The sequence below is a fragment of the Carcharodon carcharias genome, chromosome 7 (assembly GCF_017639515.1).
Source record: "Carcharodon carcharias isolate sCarCar2 chromosome 7, sCarCar2.pri, whole genome shotgun sequence".
Lineage (NCBI taxonomy): Eukaryota > Metazoa > Chordata > Chondrichthyes > Lamniformes > Lamnidae > Carcharodon > Carcharodon carcharias.
The window spans coordinates 71,874,221-71,889,424 of NC_054473.1; the positions used below are offsets into that span (position 1 = coordinate 71,874,221).

Sequence of the window (15,204 nt, forward strand, 5' to 3'; positions counted from 1 at the left end):
TCTGTTGGCCCGTTGCCCAGATAGACTGTACTCTGGGGCAGATCAGCCATGGTCTTGTTTGGTGATGGGTCTGGCTTGTGGAGCCAGGTGGCCTACTCCTGCTCCTATTGTATTTAAGGTAGGTAGGTCAGGTGTTTCTCACATGTCGGTGTAGACTCGATGGGCCGAAGGGCCTCTTCTGCACTGTGATTCTGTGATCTGTGAGTCATCAAGACAATGGGGCAAGATGGCGAATGGATGAATGGCATGTCCCCATATCAAGAAAAAGAGAAATCCTGCAACTGGAGGATTCCTCTGGAAAGAAATGTATAAACCTGCTAGATTACCCACTGCCTTCACTGGAGAACAGGTATGGGGCATTTGGAAAAGGCTGTGAAAAGTGAAGGAGTTAATGGATTCAACAGTATTTTGTAAACAGCTTTACAATGAGCCGCAATGCTTTAACATCGCAACATGGGGATGATAATGCTATTACTACCCCTTTATCATAGCCATCACTTGCGATATTGTGCTTATGAATTCCTGGGGATTGGGCTAGCGTTTTACTCAACCGTAACTGAGGGTAAGCAGTTGTTAACTGGACTTGCACGTCTATCCCCTGCACTAACATTAGAAGAACATTCAAACCTACACAGGAATTAGACTGCTTTCCGACTGACAGTAAGGAGCTGAAATCCTTTTCAGAAAGTTACCATTTCTCCAGCCTGTTCAGTTATTCATTTGCACATTTTGAATTAGATCGGAGACTTTCTAAGCCCGAACATGCAGCCAACCAGCAAGCCAGGCAGAATTTAGATAGCACCTTTCCAAACATGGGCAAGTTTGTTTGTTCATTTGGCACCGGCTTGCAGTTTTATTCTGATAAAAAACAAAAAAACTGCGGATGCTGGAAATCCAAAACAAAAACAGAATTACCTGGAAAAACTCAGCAGGCCTGGCAGCGTCGGCGGAGAAGACATTGACTCTTTTCTTCTCCGCCGATGCTGCCAGGCCTGCTGAGTTTTTCCAGCTTTATTCTGATGGTGTTTTCCGTGTCTCGTGCTTGAAGGCAATGTCCTATTGATTTTGCAATAGTTGGGGTGAGGGGGGCAAATAGAAACACTGATTTTTCATCATCAGTGGTGGAACCACACAATTCCAATTAGCTTAAATGGACCTCGAAATAACAGATCTTTCAAATAAGCTGCACTAATATAGACAGGTTATAGATAAAAATAGTTTAGATAAAATAGGATAGATTAGATTGACGTGATATAAAGAGTAGATTAGATCAGAGAAAATGTAGATTAGGTATAATAAATAGGATAAATTAGGTAAGATGGATGATGTTACATTTTCTTTTTACAAAAAGAGCAACATTTTCAATGAGATCAACCCAGAAACCAAACTCACTTCAGGGATGCAGTCTTCATGGGTCGATACTCTCACAATGTCATCCAGGGGCAAGAGGGAGTTGCATTTAATCTCTGTGTAGACATTCTTGCCCTCAGTACAGACTGCCAGCAATTCCACCAAGTGGATATGGTACATGAGAGGACTGTTCTCATCCATCCGATCGCGCTCAGAGCGCATCATCTGTACTAGGGTCTGGAACGAGGCTCGATCATTGTAGAAAATCAGAACATCTTCTCCAGCATTCACAAGCTGCAAAAGTGCAATGGTTCAAAAGCAAAGATCATCAACAGTTTTGCAAACCATGGAAGTGACTGTGCTTATTTTAGAAAATAGTTAAATGCTGATTAAGGAAGGAGCCCAATGGGTTCACTGACATTGACGTCTCAGGTTTGCCCAGCCTGATGAATAGTTCGTCTGTGGAAAATTAGCTCTTATCGTCTCTACTCAATCCTTCAGCTCAGATTGATAGCGGTTGTTCTTACTGACAGAATTAAGACAGCACAACACTGCGCCCTTGTGAATGTTGTACTTGGTCAGGAAGTGCCCAACACTGAAACCCTGTGGAAAAATTATTTAATTTCCCAGCCCTGCACTCCCTCACCTCAACAAGTAGATGAGCCAAATGGAAAACTTTAAAATTTAGGAAGAACATCAATTTTTGATTTGCCCCCTCTTTGCAGCAACGTTTTCTTCCTCTGCCCAGCCAAACATGGTAAAGCAGCTCAGACAAGGCATGTAAGAAACCCAGGCCACTCCCAGAGGTTTCTCTGAATCAGGCTGTTTCAGGGCACACACAGAGTGGCTTCCTTCAAGAGCTGAGGTCCCAGGCCTCTGAAGGTGGCCTAAGTGAAGTAACAGTAGCTGGATGTAAACTGGGGCCAAAACCTCGAGGTGTCACTCCAGAACACCTCGCATTCCGTGCATGCACTGCACTCACTGTTTTATTAACCTTTCAAGTAGAAACAGAGCATAGGAGGTTCTTTAGCCTATCATGCTAGCTCTTTTAGTTCCACTTTCCCAATGTTTCACCATAGCCCTCCAAAGGTTTTCCCTTCCAGTATATACCCAATTCCTTTTTGAAAGTTACTATTGAATGTGCTTCCACCTCTCTTTCAAGAAAGTACTGTCCAGATCGCACCTGCTGCATAAAAATATTTCTCAATTCCCCTCTGGTTCTTTTGCCAATTAAATCTCTGTACTCTCATTACTGATGCTCAAAAGTCTCCTCATATTCCCCTGCTCTGCAAACAACAAATCAGCAATGCTTATTGCTCTACTCTCTTTTCTGGCGGAGACAGACCAGCCAGACAGACAGTGGTTTCTCTTCGGATGGCAAGGGTGCTGTGAGAGGTGGCAGCACAGGCTACAACTCAAAACAGGGAAGTCAGAACATGACACCTGACCACCTTGACTTGCCGAGACCTGGTGTGCAGGAATGTCTGCTACATCCATGGCACTGGATTGTAACTCATAGGCTTTGAAGTGCTCATCAGAGCCTGCAATTCGTAGATTACACAACTTTGCCTTCAATTTTTGTTTTATTCTTTCACGGAATGGGGGCGTCACTGGCAAAGCCAGCATTTGTTGCCTAATCCTAAATTGCCCTTGAACTGAGTGGCTGGCTAGGCCATTTCAGAGGGCAGTTAAGAGCCAAACACATTGCCGTGGGTCTAGAAATATACATAGGCTAGACCAGTTAGCGATGGCAGTTTTCCTTCCCTGAAGATATTTGTTAACCAGGTGGATTTTTTTTTTTAAAACAACAATTGATAATAATTGTCATGGTCACCATCACTGAGACTAGCTTTATATTTGTTTCTTTGATTCCACCAGCTGCCATGGTCAAATTTGAACCCGTGTCCTCAAGGCTTTAGCCCAGGCCTCTGGATCACTAGTCCAGTGACATTACCATTGTGCCACCACCCCTGCTTTCAAAATTGGGCTGGTAATATTTGATCAGCATAGCTTACCTCAGCCATCACCATGTCCTGACACTTCTTGATAAACTTCCCTTCAGCCTTCACAATGGTCTGCAGAAACTTGAGATACTGGACGTTGCGGCCATGTGTCTCAATACAGTGGACAAAGTGCTGCACCACGCGCTCGTTTATCTCACTGCAGAGCTGGTAATTGTTCATAAAGATGTGCTGCATGGTCACCGCCTCCAGGATCTGGAACAACAAGGCTTCTTAATTAGCGCTCCCCACCACTGGAGGGTTTTGCCACCTGACCCCAACCTCCCCACCCCCCCGCCATCACCACAAACCTGGAAATCTGGGGAGCAGTGGCAAGGAAGATCAGCAGCCAAAAGGCTGGTACCGTAAAAGATAAATCAGCTCCCCATGAACAGATTTTCTCCCTATTCTTTAGATAGCCATTCTTGAATGTCCTCGACCTCTCTTTCCTCTTTCAAAACACCCCTTAAGTTCTGTCAGGTGCCCTAAGGCTTTAAGTAGGCTTAACATTGGTGAAAACTGTGCTACATAGTCTGGATTTAAAACAGCTTCAACAAGAAGCAGAGTGGAAAACTGGAGTGGTTTTGGAGGTGGTTTAGGGCTAGATGCTTCTCGTGCTCCCTACTGCAGGCAAAAGCACAACAACTCAAAGGAGGGAGTTCAGCAGGACGTTAGAGATAGCTGGGCAAAAGCAGAAAATCATGGAAAACCACCAACTTGCGTTCATACAGCACATTTCAGCACCTCAGGATGTTCCAAGTGCATTACGGCCAATTAAGTATTCGTGAAGTGTCTTCGCTATTCTAATGTAGGAAACGTGGCAGATAATTTTGCGCATAGCAAGATCCCGCAAACATTGAGATATAAATGACCAGATAATCTTTTTGCTAATAAAATAGGAACAGAAAAGTGTGGCAAATACTCAGCTGGTCTGGCAGCATCTGTGGGGGAAAAAAAAGTTCACGTTTCAGTTGACTCATCTTCAGAACTGAAGAGTTATATCCACTCAAAACATTAACTCTGTTTCTCTCTCCACAGGTGCTGCCAGACCTGCCAAGTATATCCAGCGCTTTGCTTTTATTTCAGGTTTCCAGCATCCTCAGTATTTTGCTTTTATTTTAATTTCTTTTTTCCAGATGCTACTTGATGAATAAATATTAGGCGAGCTCCCCTGCTCATCTTTGAAATAGTGCCATGGGGTTTTTTTTCCTGATTAGCTGAGAGGGAAGGTAGGGCCTCTGACAGTGCAGCACTCCCTCAGTACTGAAATGTCAGCCTAGACTCAATGCTAAAGAACCAGTTCTGGATGTACCCAATGAGACTAGAGCCAGAACAGTACCTCAGATCACCATGCACTGTTCTGACACCAATTAAACAGCTAGCAACTGGAACCACACAACACCAAGGAGAGAATTTTTTCCTTGTCGGGGGGGCTGAGCGGGAGCAGGCAGGCGCGCAGCCCGTGATCGGCTGTGTGCCATTTTACACGGGCGGGCCAATTAAGGCCCACCCAGTGTGACATGCACCCGGAAGCACTGAGCGCTCCCTGTGCGGGCAGGGGGAGGAGGCTGAGTCAGGGCTGGGAGAGAAATTTAAATGTTTCAAAATCAATCTAAATTAAAAAAAAACATTTTAAGACATGTCTATGAATTTTATTAAAAATTTTTATTAAAGTTTAAAAGCCTTCATGAAACCTCATCCCGCCCGTGACGTTTTATTTCCTTTATTAGTTTTTTTAAACAGCACTTCATCTCCCTGAGGCAGCTCTGTGCCTCAAGGAGATTGAAGCACTCTTTCGCACATGCGCAAATTCATGCTAGGCCCGCTCACCCTCCTCCCCCCGCCCACACAGGTAGCGCTGCCACTCACGTATCACACTAGACAGACCTTAATCGGCCTGCCCACGTAAAATTGCAGTGCGGTGCCAATCGAGGGCAGCGGTCAGCTTCCCTACCACTCCTGCCCACCCCCTCCAAGGGCAAAATACTGTCCCTGGAATGGGACTTGAACGCAGAGCCTTTGGCTCGAGAGGCTCCACTGCACCACTAGACCTCCTTCAAGGCAACTAATTGCTTCTTAAATAGTCCCAGGATTCTTGCCCCCAACTGCTCTTATCTGGAATGTTAAGCCACATGTTCATCACTGTATGAAGAAAAAAAATCCTAATATCGATCCCAAAAGCATCTCTGGTTTGAACACGCTCCCTTTTCCTACTGCCAAAGGCTAATTTAAAGGGATATGTAAGGTTTAACTTTACCTACAGTCTAATCTTATATCTCTCCACAAAACAGCTTTTTGATATTTTCCATTGCTGTCTCAATGGTCCAATAGAGATTAAGGTGGAAAATCTACAGGTCAGAGACCACAATGCCACAACCCACAAGCAGTTTCACTGAAAGTGTTGCGTTTGGGATAATATTTCAGCTTTTATAGTATTAACTAAAAAAAGGATCTGGTAAATTTCTAAGTACTGAGAAGTTGCAAAATGCTGTATATGAAGGATTTATTAGAATTATAGATTTCCCCTTGAAATACTGAGAACAGTAGAAGTGAAATACATTTCCTGGAAGGTTGGAGAATTCCCCTCTTCATAATTTGAAGCACAAGCAGTAATGTAGATATTTGAATCAACATCTCTGACATCTCTCTTTGTCACCAGGCAAAGCACAAAGTGAAATGTTGTGTAAGGTTTTCATTATGGTGCCCTGCTCTTCCTGTTCTCCTGTGTCACAACAGATGCTCAGCTGGTGAGATGGAGAAGTGATTTTTGGACAATAAGGGAATCACAGGCTATGGGGACAGAGCAGGAACGTGGAGTTGATGAAGTTCAGCCATGATGTGTTTAAATGGAGGCAATGGCTAGAGGGATTACACAGCTACCTCCAGCTTCTTTCTCCTTTACATTCTTACGTCCCTCAGGTGACAGGTCAGAAAGGGCTAGTGAATTATGATCCAGGTGTCCCATTCAAAGGTCAGGAATCAAAAGGGGTTGTAGAGTTAGAGAGAGAGAGAGAGAGAGAGAGAGAGAGACAAAGACAACCAACTAACAGTTGCCTCCTGCTTCAGAGACCGGAACTAAATGTGAAGGGGTATACAATTCATTTGGAATGTTACAATCTAAGCAAATTGGAGGAAGTAGCCCCTGAGCTAATGCACTTAAATAACACATTTCTAAACAAATGACTGGACAGTACTCCAGCACTGGATTTGATCTAGTTTGTTATCCATGTTTAATAGAGGCTTTGGATGCAAAATCAAAAAGTCATGTCAAGCCCCAATGAACAAGGCAAGTGTTTGTTAAAACGATAGCCAGCTGATTGTGATGTTCTAACTAAAAACTTTAGACATGCAGCAACTAAAACACTGTGGTGACTAATCATCTGTACACTCAGTTATGTAGTGCTAAATTTCCTTCACCATTTTGATAACTTATAATGCAAGTGCTAACTGCAGTAGTCTGGAGTAATACAGCTAGGGACATGTCAGTTCATACTGAATTTATCTTCCTTTCAGGAAGGTTCTCTGAATGATAATGAATATTTGGGCATAAAGATTGCAGTTGGTTCTCTCTTGTTTTCATGTCACAGATAAGCAGAATACATGGAATAAACTTCATAACAGGCAAATCTAATAGTTTTATCTAGAAATTACCTACTTGGTGAGAATGCATTTAAAAACAGCTTTCTTACTGAAAGTTTCAAATTGCCACTTGTGTTGATACAATCGACAGCAACCAGTCCCCCATTGGAAGAAATGCTCAGCTTTTTCAGAGTTCCTTCTTTTTCTTTCTAATATCTCTTCCCCACACTCTCGCTCAACAACTCAGCCCTCATTCAAATGAGTAATCTGCACCAGGGAGAGGGAGGGGGTGAGGGCAGGACGCCAGAGAGAAGGAGGAGGGGAAGAGGGCAGGGCGCCAGAGAGAGAGGGAGGGGGAGGGGTGGCACTAGAGAGAGGGAGAGAGGGGCACAATAGTGAGGGAGAAGGAGAGACAACGCATCAACAATTTTTCATCCCAAGGACAGTCCACGGTCACAGCACCACTTGAAATCTTCAAGCCCCATCTTTAGATTATTTCCATTTAAAAGTTATCAAGGTTACCATCTTCATAGCTCATGCCTGATTTAGCTAGTGCAACCCTTTTAGATGCTGGTGGAATAGGGATATTAGTCTGTGATGCTGACACAAACAGCTAAAGCAGAAGCAGAGAGGTGTGCCAGAGAGTGGGGAGGGGGCACAAGAGAGAGAGGAGTGTGCGCGAGGGATATACGAGAGCAAGGAGCATGAGAGTGTGAATTTTTTTGCCAATGCAAGGAAATGAGCCCACAGCTGAAACAGTACTTGATTCCAAGCAGTGCTCTTACCCCTGGAGTAAGGAAGAGGTTGATGTGCTTGTGAAGGAGAGCTTGGTTCTGTGGGTTGCCGGCGCAGAAATTCTGCAGAAACTTGTGTGCCAGTTTCATGATCTCCTGCATTCGAATATCCTCAGCCTGCAGAGGACAACAGTAAAGTGGTTACTCAGTTTTTTTTTGAAATCAGTAATGATCAGCATAGCTGCACTTTGCAGAAAACCCTCAATGGGTATATTGTTACTGTGTTAAAGTGCATAAAATGGGCATTAGCAAATCGGCAGCCTGTCTTACATCCCTCATGACTGTTGAGATCACAGGATTGGAAAGTGTTGTCAAAGGCACCTTGGTGAGTTGCTGCAGTGCATCTAGTCAATGATGCACCTTTTTTATTCATTCATGGAACGTGGGTGTCACTGGTTAGGCCAGCATTTATTCCCCATCCCTAATTGCCCTTGAGAAGGTGCCAGTGGTGAAGGGAGCAAATGTTTAAAGCAGGTGGATGGAATGCCAGTCAAGCCGGCGGCTTTGTCCTGGATGCTGTCAAGCTTCGAGTGTTGTGGATGCTGCACTCATCCAGGCAGGTAGAGAGCATTCCACGACATGCCTGACTTGTGCCTTGTAAATGGTGGACAGGTTTCATCTCCAATTCAGCTTCTGCTCAATGGTGACCCTCAGGATGTTGACAGGGACTTGAGAGATGTCAATGCCATTGAATGTCATGGGGTGATGGTTAGATTCTCTCTTGATGGAGATGGTCATTGCCTAGCACTTGTTTCGCACAAATGTGCTTGCCATTTGTCAGCCCAAGCCTGGATAATGTCCAGGTCTTGCTACGTTTGGACGTGGACTGCTTCAGTATCTGAGGAGTCACGAATGATGCTGAACATTGTGCAATCATCAACGAACATTCCCACTTCTGACCTTATGATGGAAGGAAAGTCAATGATGAAGCAGCTGAAGTTGGTTGAGCCTAGGACTGAGGAACTCCTGCAGTGATCTCCTAAAACTGAGATGACTGGCCTCCAATAAGCACACACATCCACTTATGTGATAAAGGTACAACTCCAACCAATGGAGAATGTCTCCTCCCCACCACCTCCCCCATGCACCCCCCCACCCCCCACCCTACCCACACCGACCCCCCTTCCTGATTCCCACTGATTCGAATTTTACTAAGGCCCCTTGATGCCACACACGGTCAAATGCTGCCTTGATGTCAAGGGCAGACACTCTCACCTCACCTCTGGAATTCAGCTTATGTCCATGTTTGGAGCAAGGCTTCAATGAAATCTGGAGCCGACTGATCCTGGTGGAACTCAAACTGTGCACCAGTGAGCGGGTTTTGCTGAGTAAGTGCTGCTTTATGGCACCTTCCATCACTTTGCTGACAATTAAGAGTAGACTGATGGGGCAGTAATTGGCCAGGTTGTATTTGTCCTGCATTTTGTGGTCAGGACAGACTCAGGTAATTTTTCCATATTGTAGGGTAGATGCCAGTGTCGTAGCTGTACTGGAACAACTTGGCTAGGGGCATGTAAAGTTCTGGAGCACAAGTCTTCAGTACTATTGCCAGAATATTGTCAGGGCCCATGGCCTTCGCAGTGTCCAGTGCCTTCAGCAGTCTCTTGATAGCATGTGGAGTGAATGGAATTGGCTGAAGGCAGTGATAACCTTAGGAGGAGGCCAAGATGGTTAATTTCCTTGGCCTTTTTGGCTGCAAATGTTTCAGTCTCATCTTCTGCACAAATTTACTAGGTTTCCACATCATTAAGGAATAGTTTAAAAGACTAATTGTTGCTGCTGATGACCCACAGCACCTAATGGATGCCCAGTTTTGAGCTGCTGGATCTGTTCTGAATCTGATCAGTGGTAATACCACGTAAGACAATGAGGGTGGGGGGGGCGGTGTCCTCAGTGTGAAGATGGGGCTGTGTCTCCACAAAGACTGGGCAGTGGTCATTCTTCCTGACGCAGACATTGATGGATGTGTCTGTGACAGGTAGACTGGTGATGGCAAGTTTAAGTGGATTTTTCCTTCATATTGGTTCTCTCACCGCCTGCCACTAGCCCAATCTGGCAGGTACATCGTTCAGGATTCATTCGGCTTCGTCAGTCAAAGTACGACTGAGCCACTCTTGGTGATGGACATTAAAGTCCCCCACCCAGAGTACATTCTGTGTTTGTGCCACTTCCCACTGCTGCCTCCACATGGAGCAGTACTCATTCACCTGTGATGAAGGGCCTTGGGTGGTTTCCTTACTCATGTATGGCCTGATGCCAGTGTCAATGTTGAAGAACCCCAGTGCCACTCCTTCCCAATTGCATACCGGTGTCTGGGACATTTGCTGCAAGTCATGATCCTGTGAGTATGACTATGCTAGGCTGTTGCTTGACTCGTCTGTGGGACGACTCTCCAAATTCTGGCATAAACCTCTCTGTTAGTGAGGAGGACTTTGCAGGATTAACAGGGCTGGTGCTCCTTTGTTGTGTTTGGCATTGAGATCGATGCTGAATGATCTGTCTGCTTTTACTCTTAGTATGGTTCTGCAGAACAGTTTAATACAACTGAGCGACTCACGGCCATTTGTGAGGGCAGTTAAGAGTCAGCCACGTTGTTTCCCTCTTCTTTCCCAATAGCCGTGTATCCTTTTCTCCTTTCCAATAATGTGTCCAATTCCCTTTTGAAATTTCCAATTGAATTTGCTTCCACCACACTTTCGGCAGCGCATTCCAGATCACCACAACTTCTTATGTAAAATAACGTTTCCTTGTGTCGCCTCTGACTGTTTTGCCAATTTCCAAAGTCACCAACAGGAGACATATAAAATGGACAGCTGATTCACTATCACACAAAGTCAAGATCTACCCCAAAATACATGTTTATTTTGGTGTGAAATGCATGCAGCAATCATTTTAACTTGATGCCTAGGATAGCCATAGTGAATTGTATAGAGACTGTTATTAATTTGGCATAACACAACTGTTGCTTCACAGGAGGACGTATTGCCCTCTGGTTGAAGGATCCATGTAGCTAAGGACCCTAATTGGTGACCACGTTGGTTCGCTTTGCATCTTAAAAGAAAACCTGAAAAATTAAGCCACTCAATGAAAGATTGCAATCACCAGGGTGTATGCCCACAATGAAACGCAGGTTTGGAACCCATGGTTCGAGCATGGCACTTTAGATCAGGCAGTACCTTTTCATAAGGAATCTGCAGAAGGTCAAGGACCACGGTATGGGCCCCCATATTCCTCAATAACCTCTGTTGCTGCTTGCGGCTTTTCCTCACAGACGAGCCTTCTTGCACACACAGTTTGCTGAGTCGGATCAAAACCTGCAAAAGGTAAAATGCAGATGACGCTTGTTGAAGAAACTGTGCAGTCCAGACAATGATTTTGCATGCACCATAAGGCAGAGGCCTCACCTCCTTTATGACTCTATAATTCTTGCTGCTGGTGCTTTCAATTGTGGGCACCACATCAGAACTGGCAATCTGACCTTTTGCAAAGTCACCCTTTGTGGGGAAAATAAACACACACACGTATTTGTTCATTTGCACAATACAACAGCTCTTCATTTAAACAATAGCATCACAATTCTTAAAAATTAAGATATATTTATATGGAATATATTGAGAAGTTTTTAAAAATCTAGTGGGGTTTTACAAACGAGTGTTAACTGACTTGTTCAGCCTTTTAAGAACACACAGCCATGCTGGCCTCTCCCACCAATTCAAAACATATCAACATCAAGTGTATGATTGGAGATCTGATATGGAGATAACCCACTTCTGACAGTCATTTTAAACATCTTAGCAATTAAAATTTACACCCAGAATAGTAGTTAAAACTGAGGTTAAATCTGAAGTTAATAAATGGAACCAAATGATCTTTCTTTAGCCCTAATTTATTCTTTCCTCCAAGTACTTGCTTATACTTTAACATCTCAATGTTATTAATGCTATGAAAGGATGGACCTGTGCAAGAAGCAGCAGTGTCCTCTTTCCTGAGTTCACTGTCCTCTCTTAACTTCTACTGCCATTATAAATTCTTCTCCACACATTTACGACCACGCACTCATTCTCCAGCTTCTCCAATGAGCTGCACACAAGACTCTAGATACAATAAATTCCCATTCATGTTGCGATTCAAACTGTGATCTGCCAATTGTGCACCTGTGGCTGTTAGTTAGTTAGTCACTTGACGAATTACACAAGTTTTGTTGCTCTGCCTGTCAGGGAGAATATATTGTACCTCTTTTTTCTTCTTCAATTCACTGCCACCAGTTGAATTGTCCCCGCTTTCCATCGGCTCATCATGGGCATGGCCCTTGTAAACCCACAGCTCTGACTTTTCCACCAGCAGCCTCAGCTGGTCCAGGTCGGCTTTGATCTGTTTGTAGTTTTCCACGTCCTGGCTCGTAACAAGCAGCTGGACCTGAGGAACATCACAAGAGATCCAGCAATGAAATCCAGAAAGCTCTTCTGAAATGATCATTTGTTCTGCCGTGCCTTGTCTACCTGCAGGCCCTGTAGTCTAGACATTTCAACACATTAAACCATTATTACTGCTGCTCTTTCACCCTAGACTGTGAACTGCAGGAAGGACATAAAAGGGAGATGGGGAGGGTGGGGTTTGTTGTAGCCCTACAATCGAGAGGAGGAACTCCTTCCTGTAAAATAATATTTTACAGCCCCTAATAGAACAGATGGGAGAAAAGGTAAGAATAGTGCCACTACCTGAACTCTGGGATTCTGCCATGGTTTACCTGATTAAATGAATGAGTGAGAAGGGAGAGTTTCGAAAAGCCAGCACCAGCTTTGCCACATCAAATATGCTCTGAAGTTTCAAGGTTTTTGTGTAGCTGGTGTGCACCATCTTTTTGGAGAGCTGCTGACTTCAGGGTGAGTCAAGGTTGCATTCAACATCTGATTGTACATTATACAATAATTCTCACTCCCCAAAAAGTTGGAATTTTCAGCTTACAGAATCTTGTGTGGGGCAAACCAGATGTAAACTTGGAATCATTAGCATTGGAATCACAAGGTGCACCAAGATGTACTTCCCTGCATAAAAGTTCCAATTGGGACCGTATCGCTCACATGGAAGGTTAATGGGAAAATGCAGTGTAGCCCGCCTTGGATCACAATGGCACACCAAGTGGCTGTGAATACTAGCACAAGCTGGTCATACTGGATCACTGTGCACATGGGGAGTGGAGACAAAAAATACACTTAACAGCTAGTGAATCATAAGTTATAAATATTTGAAATGAAAATGCAATTTCTTTAATGACAGGATAAAGGGGACTGTCATATTATGATTTCTAAGTTATGATTTTGGAACCACCACATGCTTCGCTCATTTTAGGGGAAAAAATTCACCGTGCCCACTTAAGGAACATTTCATTTACTTGATGAGAAAGAATCATGGCTGTAATAATGAGTAACTTAATCTATCAGACTTTCAAATAGCACCACTTAGTTGGTAGAATCAGGGTGGGTGGTATTTCAGTCATGGAGGAGTTTGGCTGAATTATATTAAAAGTGCTGCTATTAAGTTGAAAACAGCTCTCAAGAAGTTAAAGTCACAGAACAGCAAAGCATAAAAATGCAAATTAGGATTCAGACAAATAGTCTGAAGAATAATCCTAGACCTTGCTGCCGACGAGGGTGGTGGAAGCGGTGACGATGAATGATTTCAAAAGGAAATTGTGTGGGCACAAAGGAAATAAACTTGCAGGCTATAGGGTAGAGTGAAGGAATCAAGCTGACTGGATTGCTCTACAGAGAGCTGGCACGGACTTGATGGACTGATTGGCCTCCCCACTATGTTGTAATGACTCGATGTAAATGAAATTTAGTTTGCCAATTACAGTGCACGTTCACAGCTACTGAGTTGGTGATGTTTCTATTCAAATGAAATGACAGAGGGTTGTCAGCTGAGAATATAATCTTGTGATAAGGGTCGTCAGGTTGCTTGACAGGCTGATGAGAGAATCCCTGAAAAGAGGAAGGAGCTGGATACCCCGAGGTCACCCTTAACCTCCCCTTATTTTTAAGAGCTCACTGGGCTTGCACCTTAATTTTTCCATTAAAATCGCCACAAAGTTAGGTCTTGTAATTAAGAGTATAAGTACCTTTTTAATATTGTGATAATTGTTACTACGATGTCGATCAATCTCTGTAACCCATAAACTTAGAGCATTTGCATTCCTGCATTTAGCAAATTGTTAGGAGATTTTAAAAAGGTTAAGTTTTTAATTTAAATTTTTGATCCTCCTTTTCCTTTTTGTTGTCTCCTCTCTTAATCCAATCTTTCTACCCCTCCCTATTTTTCCTTTCTGGGCCTGATGTGACTTTAATTCATGATCTTTCTCCTTCATTCCTCAGTTTCTTTCTCAAACTTTCAATCTCATTAGTTAGGGAGATAAACTGTTGCTCCCGCCATTCATTAAGGACCCAGATGTCTCGTTTCCATCACCACACCATTATCAGTTCATACTGCTAACAAGTAATGGTGCAAAACAATAAAAATAAAATAAAATAAAGCAGGAAAATGTCAAACTAATGTGCCATGCCGTTACTCCAGCAAGATCATGCCCCACATCCAGTTCAAGTTACGTGGGGTCCTCTCGTTAAACTCCCCAATTATGTGGGCGCATAACTAGAAGTCAGGCAGTAAGGGCACAACGTCTGAACTCAAGACACTCAGACCACTTACTGAGTGCGTTCCATAGGGAAATGCCCCAGTAGACTTGAAGCTTTGCAAAAAGTATAGCTTCAACAATGTGACTTCACCCATAACATCTGCCAGCTTACAGCAATTTCTTCTTGCAGAAGAGTCATTTTATATTCTTGAAAAAGTGAAGCAGATTTTGATACGTTAAAAGGCAAGTGTCTGTTTGTCTATTTTGACAGTGTTATCAGCATCAAGCACTTCCAAGTCAGGTACATTATACACAGATGTGTATAATCTGCTGTCATTGTGATTGAAGAATTTCTTCTCAAAGTCCATCTATAATTAGCCATAATCCACAAGGGGCCTTAGACATCTTTCTCTGTTAGACAAAGAACTAGTTATAGCTCAAGGGGCACCACTCCACATCAAACAAGGATGGGCGTGTTGGAAAGATTAATAGGTTGATTAACAACTTGTTTGGCCACGTCATGAATGCTCCTTAGCCAAGAGGTCCTGGAGTGGGACTTGAACCCAGAGTTTCTAGCTCAGAGGCAGGGATGCTACCCATTGAGCCACAAGACCACTCCTTTTACACTGTAACCACAATGTTAGTGTCACTGTATTTGGTAGAGCTGGATTTTATTCTCAGTGTCAGAAAAGCATCTCAGTGTAAGTGGAACCTTTTAGTTCCTGCCCTACACATCCTGTGGCTTCAAAGGGGAGATTAAATCTTAGTGCTAAATCAGGGACTTGCTTGCAGTGCGATCTTGCATCCACCAGCAACGGGGTTAAAAAGCCCGAGCTCATTTCACCTTTACAAC

The 15,204-nt window shown here is 43.7% G+C and overlaps 1 protein-coding gene across 7 annotated transcripts in view; it reads right to left on the bottom strand.

The window, feature by feature from the left end:
- itpr1b (inositol 1,4,5-trisphosphate receptor, type 1b) overlaps positions 1–15,204 on the bottom strand; it is a 492,964-nt gene that overhangs the window by 261,339 nt on the left and 216,421 nt on the right. For all 7 annotated transcript variants that reach the window (XM_041191125.1, XM_041191131.1, XM_041191128.1 and 4 more), the window contains 6 exons: positions 11,957–12,139; positions 11,128–11,217; positions 10,900–11,037; positions 7,715–7,840; positions 3,366–3,566; positions 1,393–1,644 (listed from right to left, as the gene is read on the bottom strand). In XM_041191125.1, the coding sequence (XP_041047059.1) occupies positions 1,393–1,644; positions 3,366–3,566; positions 7,715–7,840; positions 10,900–11,037; positions 11,128–11,217; positions 11,957–12,139 (990 nt within the window). The remainder of the gene's footprint in view (positions 1–1,392; positions 1,645–3,365; positions 3,567–7,714; positions 7,841–10,899; positions 11,038–11,127; positions 11,218–11,956; positions 12,140–15,204) is intronic.